The 16,668-nt window shown below is 40.1% G+C and overlaps 1 protein-coding gene across 1 annotated transcript in view; it reads right to left on the reverse strand.

Moving 5' to 3' along the window:
- Nucleotides 1-16,199, reverse strand: part of SMARCAD1 (SWI/SNF-related, matrix-associated actin-dependent regulator of chromatin, subfamily a, containing DEAD/H box 1) — a 42,191-nt gene extending 25,992 nt beyond the window's left edge. The window contains exons 1-5 of the mRNA XM_027706547.1: nt 16,031-16,199; nt 15,556-15,811; nt 8,212-8,386; nt 4,976-5,141; nt 1,928-1,991 (exon numbers count right to left, since the gene is read on the reverse strand). Coding sequence (XP_027562348.1) covers nt 1,928-1,991; nt 4,976-5,141; nt 8,212-8,386; nt 15,556-15,754 — 604 coding nt within the window. The 5' untranslated portion in view covers nt 15,755-15,811; nt 16,031-16,199. The remainder of the gene's footprint in view (nt 1-1,927; nt 1,992-4,975; nt 5,142-8,211; nt 8,387-15,555; nt 15,812-16,030) is intronic.
- Nucleotides 16,200-16,668: the final 469 nt, after the last annotated feature.

A 16,668-nucleotide genomic window follows, 5' to 3' on the forward strand; every position in this document is an offset into this window, starting at 1 on the left:
TACATTTTCAGTGTGTCACAGCTAATCTTCATACCTGTAAAAAGTCTGCAGTGCTTCTTGTTTTAGCTATAAATATTGAATTCAAGCTATAAATACAAGTTTTTGTCTTCTTGAAAGGACAGAAAAATTCAAGGATGTTTTGTTCACACTTTTTTAGCAAAGCCGTGCTTCACAAGACTGTATCTCACCCTGACCTCTCACACAGTCAACATTTCACAACAAGCAAAGCGTACCATAAATTGTCACAGATAAGCAGATGTTCAGTAATGTCTCCATTTTTTAAAAACATGTCCAAAATGAGGTGATTTATACTGTCACTTTCAGGCATGCTTACTCCTAACTAAATATGTTATACAACAGCTGTGATTAGTGAGAATTTTGCTGCCAAGATTTTTCTGTGGGCTAATATCGAAAGGATGTGAAACAACATTCTTAGATCAACAAAAAAATGGCCAAAAGGCAAGGCCTACATACCAGAAATCAAAGTGTTTTAGTTCAAACACTGAACTGCGACAAAGTTTAAGGATAAGTATTAGCCTAAATTGGTTTAATATTAATCAAAACTCCTGAAAAGTAATCATAGTCTTCCAGGAAGGGATTTTCCAGGAACAGAAGTACTCAGAAGCAGTATGCTTCTCAAAAGTATGCCAGCATACAAGAAATCCCATCTATAGGATCTGGCCATGCACATATTGATAACCCCAAAACGTTGGTCTGGTTAGGTTAAAAAAACCCATCAAACAACACAAACACAAAAGCAATCCTTCACTAAAATTATCCTGAACATTCTTAAAGCTTTCTGATAACGGTTAAAATACTTTGAAGTTGTACATAAAAATCGGAAGATGAAAATACAGCAAGTACAACAGGGGGAATAGAATAAGCAAAAAATTTTGTACTTTAAAAAGGGAGTAAAACTGTTCTTCCTCAGCTTCCTAGATATGTTGCTTCCAAATCCATAGGATACTGCATGAAGGCACATGAACCGCTAAGAAAAACTAAAATAATCAAGAGTGATCAAAAATAGCTTTTTTCTGTTGTATCCATGAAGATCTCTCAGGAAAACCATGGACAACTGAACAGTAAACAGATGGTGGTCTGCTTTTTCTAATGACATCAAAATTCATATCAGCCTTCCCTCTCCCCCACCAATTTCAACAAATCAGTCTAAAAGATTAGTATAAGACAAAAGATTTAATCCTGGACTTGGGTGATGTCAAGAAACAAGTGAAGAATTATGACCCTTTACCACGTGTAATACTTTCAACACTTCCACACCATGTGTTGGGTGTTTTGTTTTGATACCAGTATGAAACTACATAAATTCAGGTGCAGAACAAACACCCCTAAATAAGCTCTAGGGGCTCAAAAGCATGGTTTGGGTGACATTTTGCTAGAGAACCTGTCTAATGTTTATAAAAAACAATTCTTATTCAGAATCACAAGCAAGTCTTGAAGTCAACCTGAACAGAAAACTGTGATAGGCCTTGATACAAAAAATATCTAGTTATGAGTGGCTATATACTCTAGTACATTTTTTCCATACTACCAGATTGCTCACCTACAACATTCAGAATTACTACTGCTAACCCATCACTATTTGCCTCAAGTCCTGGGCAAAGAAGGAAGCAGCAAGGACAGAAAACACTTAAGGACCCATATGTAAAGCAATCCTGAGCTTCACACAACAGATTTCCCTTTTTGGCCTAATTTATGGACTCGGGTCCACATCGTCTTTTCATCTTTCCCCCTGCAAACCCTGTAACTTCAGTTCCCTGTTATCACAATAAACAAACAATAGTGTAAATTCTAGGATATAATTCACCACCCAAATACTTCCCAATCAATTTCACAGAATTAGCTACAGCTTCCAAAGTTTAGGTTTTGTTTTAATTTGGGGTTTTTTTGGTTTTTTTCTTAAACATACCTTTGTCATTGAGCTTCAAACCAGCAGCTACTGCTTCCTCCATTGTGGATGACGTGTCTATCAACTGCAAAACAAAAAAGTCAACTGCTAAGTGGAGAAACTGAATACAGTTGAACAGAGGAAGACAACACTGGATCAGCATGAATAAAATAGCCACCCCAAATACACATGTATTATGAAATCCAAGATCAAAATCAACAGGTACCACAATAGCTGTATTTGGAAACACTTTAAAACACATACTAGAAAACATTTTTAATACAATCTTATTTATTATCACTTTTTCCCTACTTCACAAACACACCATGAAGATTTACTTTAAAGCTTTTTTTCAAAGACTATTCAGTGTTACTATCATAAAACAAGATGATACAAAAAACTAATTTATTAACTCATAAAATGTCTGTATACTGTTATGACACATTGCTCCATTTTCTGTACGTAACATGCGTGAAACTTCCAACTTGCCTCAGAGTTTGTCTATACTTCCCTGCAGTCCTAGATTCTTTCTCCATCCACATATAATTTCAAAATAGATCCTTTTTACAAATTCTATGTTGATACTTTTAGAATGCTTTTTGCAAATGAGATAACTACAACAAAAGCAAATGGTCTAAAGGTTTCAGATATGAAAAAACCCACAAAAATGAAGTTACAAGGAATCCTGATGCCCAAGTATCTGTCAACATTTGGAAACACCATCTTACAATTTTGCTGTAAAGATACAATTTCCTTTTCAAAAGGCTCATGATTTTTCCTTGGTAGCCTTCATCAGTTTGTCAGGTTTGTAAGGTTTGTCAGGACAGACTGTTCTAGATCCTTTAGATCAAAAGATTTGCCTAATATTCCTCTGTCCTCCTTCAAAAACACTGCAGCTATGTTACTGTGGATGAAAATTTGCACGGCCTCCATTTCCTACAAAGTCCTGCTGATACAGGAGCTATCTCACATTCTCCTGAAAACAAACACCACCAGCACTACATACTGCTCAGTAGCTAAGTCAAAAAACAGCAGTCAGACATGCCACGTATCATTTCTAGCTAGTTTTTAAGTGACAAAGAACTGTTATCTGCCTCTGGTTCAAATAAATTCTACACAGCCAAAAATTGAAAAAATACAGTCTGGACACATACAATATAAATTTTTTTACAATGTTCAGGAGAAAAATTCCAAAAGTGCTATTTGCAACCCTTTCCTAAAGTAAAGGAAGCCTAAACATACCACTTTATCCACTGGGAAACAAAACACCCAGCAAGGAGCACCAGGAAAACATCTGTGTTTCTTTAATGCCATTTCAACAACCAGGAAATGTAACAGATTAACTGAAACACATTTAGCTTTGAAAACTAAGCTAGTGAAAACCTAGTTACACATCAGTACTGAAAAGTAGCCTTGCTAAAAATACATTTTACTGTACTGAAGGTATTTTACTGTAATGAGTTACCATAATGTTCTAGTAGATTTGTACTGTACCTTGGACAATGGCCAAGAGTACCTCACATTCACATGTCAGCATGATTAGAATAAATGATAGTAAGCTGAAACTTATTCTTTTTCCCTTACTGGAAGTACTAAAGTCTTTGCATGTTAAATGTCATAAATGCAGGGGTGCAATGTTTCATCTACTGGAGAAGACGGCAATGATTTCACTCACTCTGCCTTTACTCAGTTAGCTGCACACCAGCAATGGCAGTTACCAATAGTTATCAACAAAACTAGCTTTAATTAAACTTAAATGTCACAACGGAAAGAAATAATAGAAAAATGTTCTATACACTGAAGTTTGCTGTTGTTGAACTTACCCAAAGGTATTTATGTAAAGTGTCTGGGTATATATTCTACTTTTTTTTGTATCTAAGTGCCCATGTACGCACTCACACGTATATGGAAACATTATGTGGCTGTACTTCCCCTAAAATATGTTACTTTTATACACCCTTTTGATATCAACAAAACAACAATTAAGACTTGTATTGTGTTTGCATGGCAAGGTTTGATAGCAGGGCGGCTATAGGGGCATCTTCTGTGAGGAGCTGCCAGAAGCTGCCCCCATGTCTGACAGAGCCAATGCCAGTTGGCTCCAAGACAGATCCTCCACTGGCCGAGTCCCTCAGCGACAGTGGCAGCACCTCGGAGATAACAGAGGAAGGGGTGTGGGGGGGCATGGAGGGACACAAGCAGCAGGAGAGGAGGGAGAACTCATGAGAGAAACACCAAGGTCCGTGAAGGAAGTGGAGGGTGTGCGCCAGGCACCAGAGCAGATCCCCCTGCAGACCATGGTGCAGACCATGGTGAGGCAGCTGTCTCCCTGCAGCCCATCGAGGTCCATGGTGGAGCAGACATCCACCTGCAGCCAGTGGAGGACCCCATGCCAGAGCAGGTGGGTGCCAGAAGGAAGCTGTGATCCCGTGGGATGCCCATGGTGGAAGCTGGCTCCTGGCAGGACCTGTGGACCCACAGAGAGAGGAGCCCATGCCAGAGCAGGTTTGCTAGCAGGATTTGTGACCCTGTGGAAGGGACCCACACTGGAACAGTTTGTGGCTGAAGGTCTGTATCTTGTGGAGAGGCACCCACACTGGAGCAGGGGAAGAGTGTGAGGAGTCCTCCCCCTGAGGAGGAAGGAGCGGTAGAGACAACGTGTGATGAACTGATGGCAGTCCTCGTGCTCTGTTCCCCTGTGTGGGGGGTAGGAGGCAGAGAAAAATCAGCAATAAAGTTAAGCCCAGGAATAAGGGAGGAATGGGGGGAAGGTGTTTTCAGATTTGGGTTCTATTATCCTATTCTATTTTCTACAAGTTGAGTCTGTTTTGCCCAGAACAGTAACTGGTGAGTGATCTCTCCCTATCCATATCTTGACCCACAAGCCTTTCACTCTATTCTCTCTGCTGTCCAGTTCAGCAGAAGAGTGACAGAGCAGCTTTGGTGGGCATCTGGCATCCAGACAGGGTCAACCCACCACAAGATTGTTCTCTGTAATAAGGCCAGAGCCTTAGGAATACGGCCTATGAAACAGTCATCAAAATAAATCAAAGAACTGAGCATTTTTACTTTTAGTAATTCTTGGTCACTTCTTTGGGGAAAAAGTTCCTTCAGTGTTTGCAGCTTTGAGTCTCTGACATCTTCCTCTATATCCTTCTTCACAGCTGGCTGCTGATCCCCACCATTTACAAATGCCATCTTGGGCAGTTCATCATCATCATCAGACTGATCAGATCTACAATGTACAGGAGAAGAAAAAAAATAATTAAAATTTATTTTTGCTTATGAATGTTTTACCCTACCAGAACATTACTGTACCAGAATTGCACAAAATGTGTTTAGATGCATTCAGTAACACTGAATCAACTTGTACCCAAAGTGGTATCTCTGTTCAGGACAAAGTAAGGCATGTTTGCACTAAACACACTTCAGCTTAGCTAAGGGAAGAAGAAAAGAGGAACAGATAAGGAAATACCATGACTTACCCTAATACCGTGCTATAAAAGGTTAGTTGCCAATTTAGCAACAACCACCTTAATATATTTCATCATTTCAGCTACCTGAATTACATCAGTCTACCTCAATTTTGTCTCAAACAGTCTTGCTAGTGTTTATTTGCCCAACAGATAAACAGATGTGGATTAAAGATCTTTGTAAACGCTTTCCAGATGCAGCATCAACTGTGTCCTAGTTCTCAGCTCACTGAGAAAGAAAATTCAAAAGATCATTATGCAGCATCTTAAACATATAAACATGGCAAGAGCCTTTCTGAAAAAAAAACCCAGAATTTACTGGAAGATTTATTATGAAAGCTAACCTACAGGAAAAGCAATCCTATGTATCTTTAACAATATTCAGTTGCACAGACGAGACTGAACAGAAGCACAGGTCTCCCATCCTACTTCTTTCCATAGACACATAATCTCCTTTTGTAATGAAAATTAATTGAACTGTATGGAGTTGGCCATTTCATAAGGATTTCACCATCAGAAAGGTTTGCCTGCAGGTGTCTCTACACAGTTTAGGTAAAAGACTAAAAATAAACCTGGTTTTCCTCACTATATCTTTCTTAAGCAGTTGCAACAGGCAGATTGCAACACAATTCTGGAAAAAATAGTAAACATGCCACTCACATAACAGATACACACAGCAAACTGTTCATCATGGAATCCCTTTCTCCCCATTTAAGAGGCATACACAGGTACATGGGCTCTCTGTTGTGCCTCTTAAGAGTAAGAAAATAAGAAGAAATAACCGAAATTCTTCTTCAGTCCACCAAGCTGTCAAATTGCAAGCCTCAAAAGGTGAATCCCACTTCCACTTTAAAAAAAGTCTCATAGGGAAGAAAGTTTCTTTAAAAACTGCATTTAAAAAACAAAACAAAACAATTGAATGATTGATGAAAATACTAACACTGCAATTATCCTATCCATTCCTACTAGGGAATAACATCTAGATACTTGTCAACAAAGCCAGGGTTGCACACATCAAAAATCTCATCCTCTCTGAGATCAGTCACATTCTTATCAAGCATGAAGAAACACCCATTTAACTGCTAAACAACTCAGACCCACAAAAACCTTGTGTTAGAGTTCTGCTTTTAATTCAACAGTCCAGACAGTGACTCTGGCAAAAGTTTGCAGCACGCTTCCTTTTAGGAAAGACATGCTTTCTATTTTAAACTTTCTGCTTTCTATTCCTTGTTCAGAATGAGGGAAGCTGGGATACTCCACAAAAAGAAAAACAAACAAAAGAAATCAGAAAACCCTCCAACACATGGACTAAAAGGCACAATACAAAGACACTCAAATGACCAATTATCTGCAAAACTAGGCTAAATTCAGCACAAGCCAGAGCTCCTAAGCCTGGACAGATCCAATCTAACTCCTGCCACACTCTCACTTTGTCCGTTAAATCAATCAGAACAGCCACTTGTGAGACAGCTTAGTAGGTTCCATACACAACAATTAGCATCTGAGACAACACATGGAGCCAAAGTGCCTGGTGTAGAAGAGACTAGTGGACACAGGAATACTGAAGAGTAGAAGAGGACATAGCTTCGTGTTCATCAATCCCACTAGGAGTCACCTGGCTGTCTCTCTCTCACTCCCAGCAATTGCAATACAATATAGGAATAGCAAGCTGTGGTTCTGCAAGTTGGATCCTGCATGGCTTATCAGCATTGGCTCCACATGGTATGAAACCACTTGTCTTGCTCCCAGATGGGCTTGATCCCAGGAGCAGTGCAACTATATTTACACAGTACTGCACACAAGCCAATTTGGTGCGTGCAACCACCTGGCCATATCTGCATCCTTGCACAACCTACCACTTAAATCACAGAGAGAAATAGCAGCTCAGTCTGCTAACTACTTTTTTTTTCCTCCTTCTCAAGCAGCTGCCCTAAATTGAAACTTCAGGGGAGATGCATTAAAAAGAAAATTAGAAAAAACAAAGAATTTCAGACAATAGCAGCAGGAAAAGGCATTATTTCATTTCTGCTAACAAGTCTCAGTAGTTCCATGCTCTGTGTAGGACTGAAAATCTGACAAGAGACTACAACTGTTAAGGCTGTGATTCCCATAAAAGTTTTCTGCAGATTAGTTCAACTAGACTATCAAAAAAGCAGGCTAAGCCATCTTGTTTTGCTTGGCACTAGAACATTTAAGGGGCACAGACAATTCCCACACAGACATGTAACTAGCAAAAGTTTCTTTAAACCCTGCAGGTGTCTGTCTACATCTTGTCTCACCTGTCCTCTCCTTGCTGCCTTTTCAGCACACACACAAGTGACTCCTACACAGGGACTCTTCCCTCCTAGCACATTCAGAAATACAAGTTTCCAAATCACTTATGAAAAAATGCTTTCCCTAAGCATAGCAAACACAGTATGCAACTAATACGTAAGTTTACCTCAGGAACTGATACTATACACTGAAGCTCCACTTGCTTTCCTGTCCACTACAGTTTCATTAAAAAAAAAAAAAGTAAGGAACAAGCTACAATCAACTCCAACAGTTTAAAATGAATAAATCAAATATTTTATGGTTAAGCTTTCAAATTAAGAGGATTGCAGAGGGGCAAATATACAAACTTAAAAATGCATAAACATCACAGAACTCCTCCCTCTAAGAAAACGTCTTAGCTGGATATTTGTTCCTTGAAAATCCAGTAGGGTTTAGTTAGAGGCAGGTAAATCACAAAGGAGTAAACCAGAACCTAAGGTACCCTCTGATTTTCAGTTCTGTATTTCAACTTAGAACAGCACATCAGGTTGCACAACAGAAGCCTGGTTTAAAGCGTACATTACGGCCACGTCTCTCCGCAGAGCCTTGTTTTCTTTCGCAGCACTGAAGTGTCTTGGTTCTTCATCTTCACTGTCTGAAGACGTGTCTAGGAACTGCACCCCTCGCTGATGCTTGAAATAGGATTGTTTCTTTGTCCTCTGAGCTTCAGGAGTTTCTGGGATGGTGGGATACTCTGTGCAAGGCATTTCAAGAGGAGAAAAACCAGAAGATAATAACTTTAAATATTTATTTGTACCTAAAACATCAGGTAGCTGTGATTTCCTCTGTAGATACACCAGTCATTCAAACAGAACTCACATCCTTATGCACAGAAAATTCCTGTAAGCTGTATTCCTTACAGGGATAACTTACCTGGGAAAGAATCTTCACCCCTCTTACATCAAACAAATAATTTTTATACCACAAAGTTTATGAGAACACATATTTTAGGTTAATAACTACTGATAAATACATATGTATTTTTGGAGAGAAATCCTCTGAACTATGTCCAGGATGATGAGGACATGGATAGAAACATAGGCATATGACCGAAGAGAGAAAGACTGATGCATGGAGCAGAGAACACAACAGCTGCAGACAACAGCATAACAGAGAGCATTTTCTGTATAAGAAAATCTTGCAGAAAATAAATTTAAAATAACTCACTGTGGCAGCACTGAATGGGTAAAAAGATAAATTCTAAAAGTACAAGCAATTTATTGACACAAGTAACTAACAGGCTTGAAAAGGAAAGGCACTCAATGAACTAAAACAAATATGATACCAAATGTTATGGAGTGCACTACTGAAAAGGAAGAAAATAACTTAAAGCTCCATAAAAACGGAGGTTAACAGTGGTTACGGAGATAGGGGTGAGTGTAACTCAAACTTAGAATCTATGAGGAAATGTAAATAAGGGTTCAATGACAATTCAAAAAAGGAATCATTGAAGCCTTAAGACCTCGGGTTGTCAAAGAAACTTCCCTATCGGACCATCCAGGAGCCACCCTGGCAGTCACTCCCATACCCTCTGAGCTGAGACTGAGGCCCAGCTACACACCCCACAATCACAGTCAGATCAGGTTTCCCACAGCAGCATCTCAGACATCCAGATCCTTAATATAATTTAATCACAGTGTAATAACAGAGTAACAGTTCAAACTGGTGTCTCCAAGGAGGGACCCCGATCCTGGGCTTTTATACCCTCACAGTCCAAGGGCAGGGATGTCTGGAGTCATTGGCTCTGCTGTGTCCCTTGGTGTCCAGTCACCTGGCCAGTGCCACAGGTCCTCGAGCCCTTTGATAAGCAAAGGGTCAGCAGGTCACAGCCTCTTGCCTGGGGCTTCCGCCCCCCAGAGCTCCACCTGCAGCTCTCACTGCAGCTGTACCCCGAGCTCCCTATACTGAATGGATTCCTCAAGAAGGTGACCTTAGCTATGCATAGGAAAAACCTAGGATAAGGGGCAGGAGAGTCAGCTACAAAACTCCAGGCAAAGCTGTGTTTTAGTAGTACAACTGTCAGTGTAAGTCCTTATACAGAAGGATCTTAAATCCTCATAATGCAAATACAGCACCATAGGCATCCTTCCCCCTCTAAACACACCCATCCTTTCTTAAAACTCATGTGCCTGTAAACCAAACACCAGTGGTGCTGCTAACTCTGGAACCACAATTTCTGCTGGAAATAAAGGTAGTTTCTTCTGACTCCGTTCACTCATGCAGAAACTTGCTGAGTCAAATGACTACAGAGTGTAACATCAGTTTGCAAAGCTGATTTGCCAGCAGACACTAGACACAAATGAAGCTAGAATAAATTAATCTGATAATCAAATGCAGAAATGATCTACAGAGTGTCTAATTCCTTCATCTGTGACAAAAAGCCTCAATTTTAATTGAATGAATTATCATAAAATTCTAAAGCTTTTCCATCACTTTCAAAACAAAACAGAGGATTTTGGTAATGATTTTTAGAAGAGGCAAAAGTCTCACTTTGCAAATTAATCTTGTTATCTTGAAAAGCCCATACATATGTAAACTCAGGAATGCCTAAAAATTATTAGTTCTGAAGCAGTAATAAATCGTCCCAAGACAGACTTCCCTGCATCCAAGACCAACACGTTGGCAGTAGAAGCTTCCTCAGCAGTACCTTCTTCTATCTGTCCATTTTTGGAAGGAGATGTGTTATCCTTGATGCAGTTGCTTCATCTGAAAACCATTTAAGTTTTTAGATGAAGAGAGGAGAAGAGCAAGAGAGACCTTTGGGAATGTTGAAAAGCTGGGTTAGTAGAGCAAGGGCTATCACAATAGGACAGAAATACAAGATGCATAAAAAGATGTGAATGGAAATATCAAAACAGGTCTATAAGAAGCATGAGAAATTCACATCTATACTGAATTAACAGAATTGATCCAGCCAGTTTTCATGATCTTTGCCTTGTAGTTTAGACTTCATTCCAAACATGTTCCTCCTGCAAGTAGTATGACACGGAAATGACAGGTACCCATAACAACTTTGCTAAGAAGCATCTCTAGTGGATTTTGAAACAAAACAAAAACACAAGAAAATTTTACAAAAACCGTACAGTTTAAAAATAATTTTATTCTTTACAGTATAAAAGTTTATATTTAAATAAAAAGAGTATTTACTGTTTCACTTGGTGATTTCTCATTTTATTTTTACTTTATTTAGCAATCACTATATAGTCTTCGTGACAACTCCTAACTCCCATACCTATAAAATGCTGAGTGGTCTGGGGAAAAAAAAAGTATTCTCACTCTCAAAAGATCCAGTACTTCCTTCTCCCCCTCCTCCACTGAACGGAATCCTTTATTAAGGGGGGGGAAGCAGAAATCACCCATGTAATAAGTAGTCCTCATATTCAGAGCAAATTACAACCTTGTAAAGTAGTAAGAGATTTAAGTTATTGCCACAACATGTTATTATTGGAGGCAGAATTTTCTGATTCTAGGCAGTTAAAAAGAACTATTAAGGAATGCCTGCAACCATAAGATCAGTATTTGACTCTAAGGCCAGAAATAAGAAAACACTGAAGCATCCCCACATGTAGGCATTAACATCAAAACCAAAACCCAAACCCAACAACAATCCATTTTTGCTATCATAAGAAGAGAATACACTGCCCTGTAATTCTAAACACAAAGTCCTACTCAAACCATCCATCACACTCGGAGAAAGCCAGCTCCTTCTCTCCCAAGTACAAACAAAAGAGAGGTAACACTTAGAGGCTTGCCACATTTACTAACACTGTCGAACAAACATCTTCAAATGGAAAGTAACTTCCACCTAGTTTTGGAAAGTAGTATCAAGCATATGCTGCTCAAGTTTACAAGCTAAAAAATACTCCGTTTTCAAAGGAAAGCCTTTTTTATGGGCTAAAATAATCCTAAATAGCAGTGTTACTTTAACGTGTTTCTTGAACATGCCCTTTAAAAATTATTACTTCAACATATCTTCCCATGAATCCTCAGAAAAGTTCACTAGGTACTGCAGTCATCACTTTTTTTCCAGAAATATTTTAAGTAGAATTATACTCTATGAACTGAGACATAGGCAAAAGACAGGACTTCCTCAGACCATGAAGGAAACGACCACAGATGAGAACAAAAAAGTGCAGTCCCAGTGCAAGTGAACTCTCAGCATTATAACCTCAAAGTGAAGTCATTTGGGACTGCGTATTCAAACAGTATGGAGAGGATATCAACAAAGTCAACCACCAATAACAGGAATATATACTGTAGTTTAATTTAATCTAAAACTTTTATTTCAATTCATTGTTGAAGCTTTGTAAGCATGCTTTTCAAGATTTGAATACAAATCTCATTTTGAAAATAATGACAGTAATTATTCTAATTTGTGTAGTTCTAATAGAGTTCTGCTCTATTTCTACAACTGGAATAATTTCATTATTATAGTACACCACACTATATGCATAATTAAAAACATCTAAATGAAAATTAAGAAGAAGCTTCACTGTTTTCTTAACAGTCTAAGATCAACCAAACTAATCAGTAATACTAATTTGTATAGAAAATTCTAGTAAGCCACTCCAATGCATTTTTCCAACTCTTCACAAATGTCTTTCAGATATAATTTAATAACTGCCCCCATAGCTGGTTTCTACCACTCAGTTACGTGGTGTTCAGAATTACTGCCTACAACTTGGCTGCAAAGTCACTGCAAGCCTGCACTATTTTGAATACAAACACAAGTGTACAAAAATGACCAATTCTTCTGGTCATCGTGCCACACTGGTTATTAAAGCATAAGGTGTGTATGTTCAATACAAACCAACAACAAGCATTACACACAGACATACCTGGGGTACAGAACAATCTACCAATATTAGTTTGTTCTCGAAAACAAAACTAAAAAAGTAGTTAAAAAGATAACGATGTTTTAAGACACAACAGACATCATCTGACTATTTTTTTCAAAGATGAATGAAATTAAGACAACCATATCTCTTTGTTAGATGCATATTTCAAGGCACTTGACAAAACAGAAATCTAAAGAAATCCCTAGGAAATTATATTGAACTATTTGTGCTCCTGAAGGAAAAAGTCTAATTTTAAAATTCTTTTTATATACACAATATGATTACATGATACCAAAAGAAGTAGGACAAAACCAAAAGTCCTCAGCTATTTAATAGTTTGTTTGTGTAAGTGAAATAAAGGACACTCTCAAGACTCTTGTTTCCCCAGTTTCTTGTACAGGTATTGTGTTAATCCACTTTGTCTTCAGAAGAAATACAAGTAATTGTTATCCTCACATGATTCACTGAGCATTAGGGCAAGTTATTGTTAGTTAACTTCGTGTAAACTGCTTCTTGTACAGAAGAACTGAATAGTCTGACTTGTTTGTGTATTTAGCAGTAGAGAGCACACAGTGCCATAAGCTTATCATGTCTGTACCTTTTCCATGACAATTCAACAACAACAAAAAAAACAAAACACCCAAACAAACAACAAAACAAACAAAACCAAAACAAAACAAAAACCCAAACAAACAAACAAGCAACCCCCCCCCCAAAACCTAAAACCAACAAAAACAAACCAAAAAAACAAACCACCACATCTGTCTGTTTTATTTGACCCAAAGCAAGAAAAAGACTCTCTTCCTGACACTAGTTAGGAAACAAGAAGGACAGGCATCTGCTAATCAAATCTTGTCTCCTCTATCACACCTAAGAGCATCACAGCCTGCAGACAAAATTTGAGTGTTTTATTTTTGGTTAACTTCTGTAGATGTAGAAAGTGTGATTTGATTTTCAAAACGGTTATTAATTCTTTTAAATAGATTACATAACAATGATGTGATAATAAGTGGGGGGAAAAAGTCACTCAACCATTCCGTCTTCTTTAAACACTCAGTATCTGTGGAAGATGAAACATTTCTAAATGCAAAGCACTACTACTTACATCTCTATTTTAAATGCTAATTAGTACCCTGGTTCCAGCATTTGCATCCATGGACTCTCATTTCAGTAGGACACTTACTGTAACTTTGCCTGCACTTGTACTCTACTGTGTTTTACTGTCAGCCACCACCATCTCCCACCAGTTTCCCTCACAACTACTCAGCCTTACACTACAGTTCATCTTTCAGGCTGCCCCTTATCTTTCATTATCTTGTATCTTAAGTAATAAATTGGATATTGCATCCCTTCTCCTCCACTCCTGTTAAATCTAAGCCAAGGGACATCAGTATTTTGAAAAACAGCAAGCTCCAAAGTTTGTTGGCAGTTGTGGTCTAGCTACGCGCTTACACTGACAAAGTCCACAGGCAGATTAAAGGAAGAAATATAATATTAAAATAAAATAAACCACTAAGACAAGCCACAAAACAAGCAGCATCATCCCTTACTTCACAACTACACTGACAGGTCAAGAATGGTCCCTGCACTCAGTAACTCCTAAACAGCACAAAGTGATTTATCGCAAACAGGAAGACAACACCTGTTCCAAAGAGCACTTCCTCAGAATGCCCATTTTTCCATATAACCATTACAAAGCACACACATGCAGAAGCCAGAACTAACAGTTGCTTGCTTTTTCTGTTAAGTTCTCCCTGTCACCAAAAGATTCTTTTGCTAGTGGACAGGTAACTCAATTCCAGACTGGCAACTCTCAAGCCAAGACTTACAGGTTTTACATGTATTTTTTTAAAACATAAAACACCGACTGATATTTACTAATGTAAACATGAGAGCACTCCAGTCAACTGAAAATAACCAACGTGCACAAAACCAAAATTAACGGAAGGGTAAATATCCATCTACTATAATTCTGACTTGGCTCAGTTTTACAAGAGGAATGTCTCCTTGCACATGAAAGGCTCTCTGTGATCACATAGATAAGGTATTATGATAAACTGCTTTCCACCAAGAGGAAGTCCTGTGCAAAACAAATGTAGTTAAACAACATCAAGGGATATTGTTCCATTTCTGAGTAAATGTACAGTCAGTCTGTCTGCTCTCTCCAATAAAACTTGTATCTTGATCACCGTATCAGAAGTAATATAGACTGTCCAAGATGTATCAAATAATCAGCAGCAAACAATGTCTGTTTTCCCAGTCTTACTCCTTCAGTAACAAAAAAAGCTGCTGGTGAATGTGATTATGCAGTCAGCAAACATTTCAGTTGTTTATTAGGATTAGCCAACGAATCCAAATGGGAACAGCACACCTCTACTGTACAAGCCAAAGGAAACAAATAAACTGAATAAGCAAGTTTTTCACACTTCCATGAAGACCCCCAGCTTCTGTCCAAAAAGAGGACAAACACACTATGAAACTATTAACACACTCAGCTTGTGAGAATCAGTAGCAGCTTTCTCAGTCCTTTGCAAAACTAGGCCCAGTTGAAAAAAAACCTGGTTTTTTGTATTTTCAGCTTCTTCTGTGATATTCCACATCACCTTAGCCAAGGGCTCTACTGAAAAAGTTAAGTCTACAGTGTTGCACCTATCAGACAACTAAAAGCTACTTTTTTTCTTTGAAAACCCTGAGATTTCAGTGTAAAATAAGTACCAGTAAAAAAAGTTAATATATAGGAAAACACAACATAACTTCAACATTTAATTTGAATGTTATTTACTCACTTAAAAAAAAAGTAATTTCAGAATGCTTGTCAGTAAATGCACAGGTTCAATTAGAGCAAACATTGTTACAAATGAATACACTTTCGTGGAAATTGTTGTGCACAGAAAAACACACCTGTAAAACAAACAAAGAGAAAAGAAAAAAAAAAGACAAACACCAAACCAAAAGACAATTATTTTATTTCTAGGAATTAAGTGCTGACACTGCTCTGATGCTGCATGCAAAACACCTAACTCACCAGTTATCTCTGTCGCATCCGAAGCTGGGGTATCTGGCCTGTTGCTGTCATCTGTAGCTTCATCCTCCTCCCCACCAGCGGCACCACCCGCGACAGCAGCATCAGATGCCTCCCCTGGGGCTGCTGGAGGGGACAGCGACTCCCGATCCGCGTCTTTCCTCTTCTCAAAGCGAAATCGGTCCAGATTGTAGAGACTCATATTCTTAACCTACCCCTCCTGTCCGCAGGAGAGGAGACGGGCTCGGCCGGGCAGCCTCTGTGGGAAAACCCAGGGAGAGACAGAGAGCCGGCAGGGCCCATCAGACACGCATCAGGAAAAAGCCGGCGAGGGGACCGGCCGGAGGACCCCGGCGCTCCCACCGAAACGCGAGGCCAGCGGCGCTGTCAGGCAGCGGGGAGTCATCTGCCCACCCACCCACCGCCTTCCCTCCTCCCCTCACGGAGCCCGGGCACCGCCGGCGGGCCCCACACGCACCTGTCGCGCACCGCGGCCGACCCGGCGGGGCGCTGGGAGGGAGCGACAGCGGAGGCCCGGCCGTCCCCGGGGTAGGTGTTTCCCGGCCGGCGGGAGTGTGGGAAGGGCGGGAGTGCGGGAACGGCGGCAGCGCGGGCCGGGGTGTGCAGCTGGAACACTGCGCGCTCCCCTCAGGAGCGGGGCGCGGGGATGCCGGCGCGTGGGGATGACGTCACCGCTCCGGCCCCGGCAATCGCCTCGCGCGGGCGCGTGCGCCTTCGCGCGTTTTACGTCGAGAATGGCGCGAGCCGCTGCCCTCAGGGGTGGGGCCGGGAGCGGGAGCGGGAGCCGGTGCCTTTTGGGGGATTTGGGCTTCCCGCAGCTTCATGGGGCTTCGCCGCTGCGACCGTGGCAAAGCGGATTTACACCTTCCAGCCCCTGGCACCGCACGAGTGCCCTTTTGATAGCACACCGTTGTGTATCCACACCCTGCCACCCCACTCCGAAATCCAAAGCTTTGGGTGGGGTACCGTGAATAAACCATTATAAAAGATCTGGAGCCCCAAAACACAGGATCATAGAATAATAAGATGTTTGGGGTTGGAAGGGACCTTAAAAGATCATGTATTTCCAACCCCTCTGCCGTGGGCAGGGACACC

This window comes from Neopelma chrysocephalum, unplaced genomic scaffold (assembly GCF_003984885.1).
Source record: "Neopelma chrysocephalum unplaced genomic scaffold, ASM398488v2 Primary Assembly neopelma1_382, whole genome shotgun sequence".
Lineage (NCBI taxonomy): Eukaryota > Metazoa > Chordata > Aves > Passeriformes > Pipridae > Neopelma > Neopelma chrysocephalum.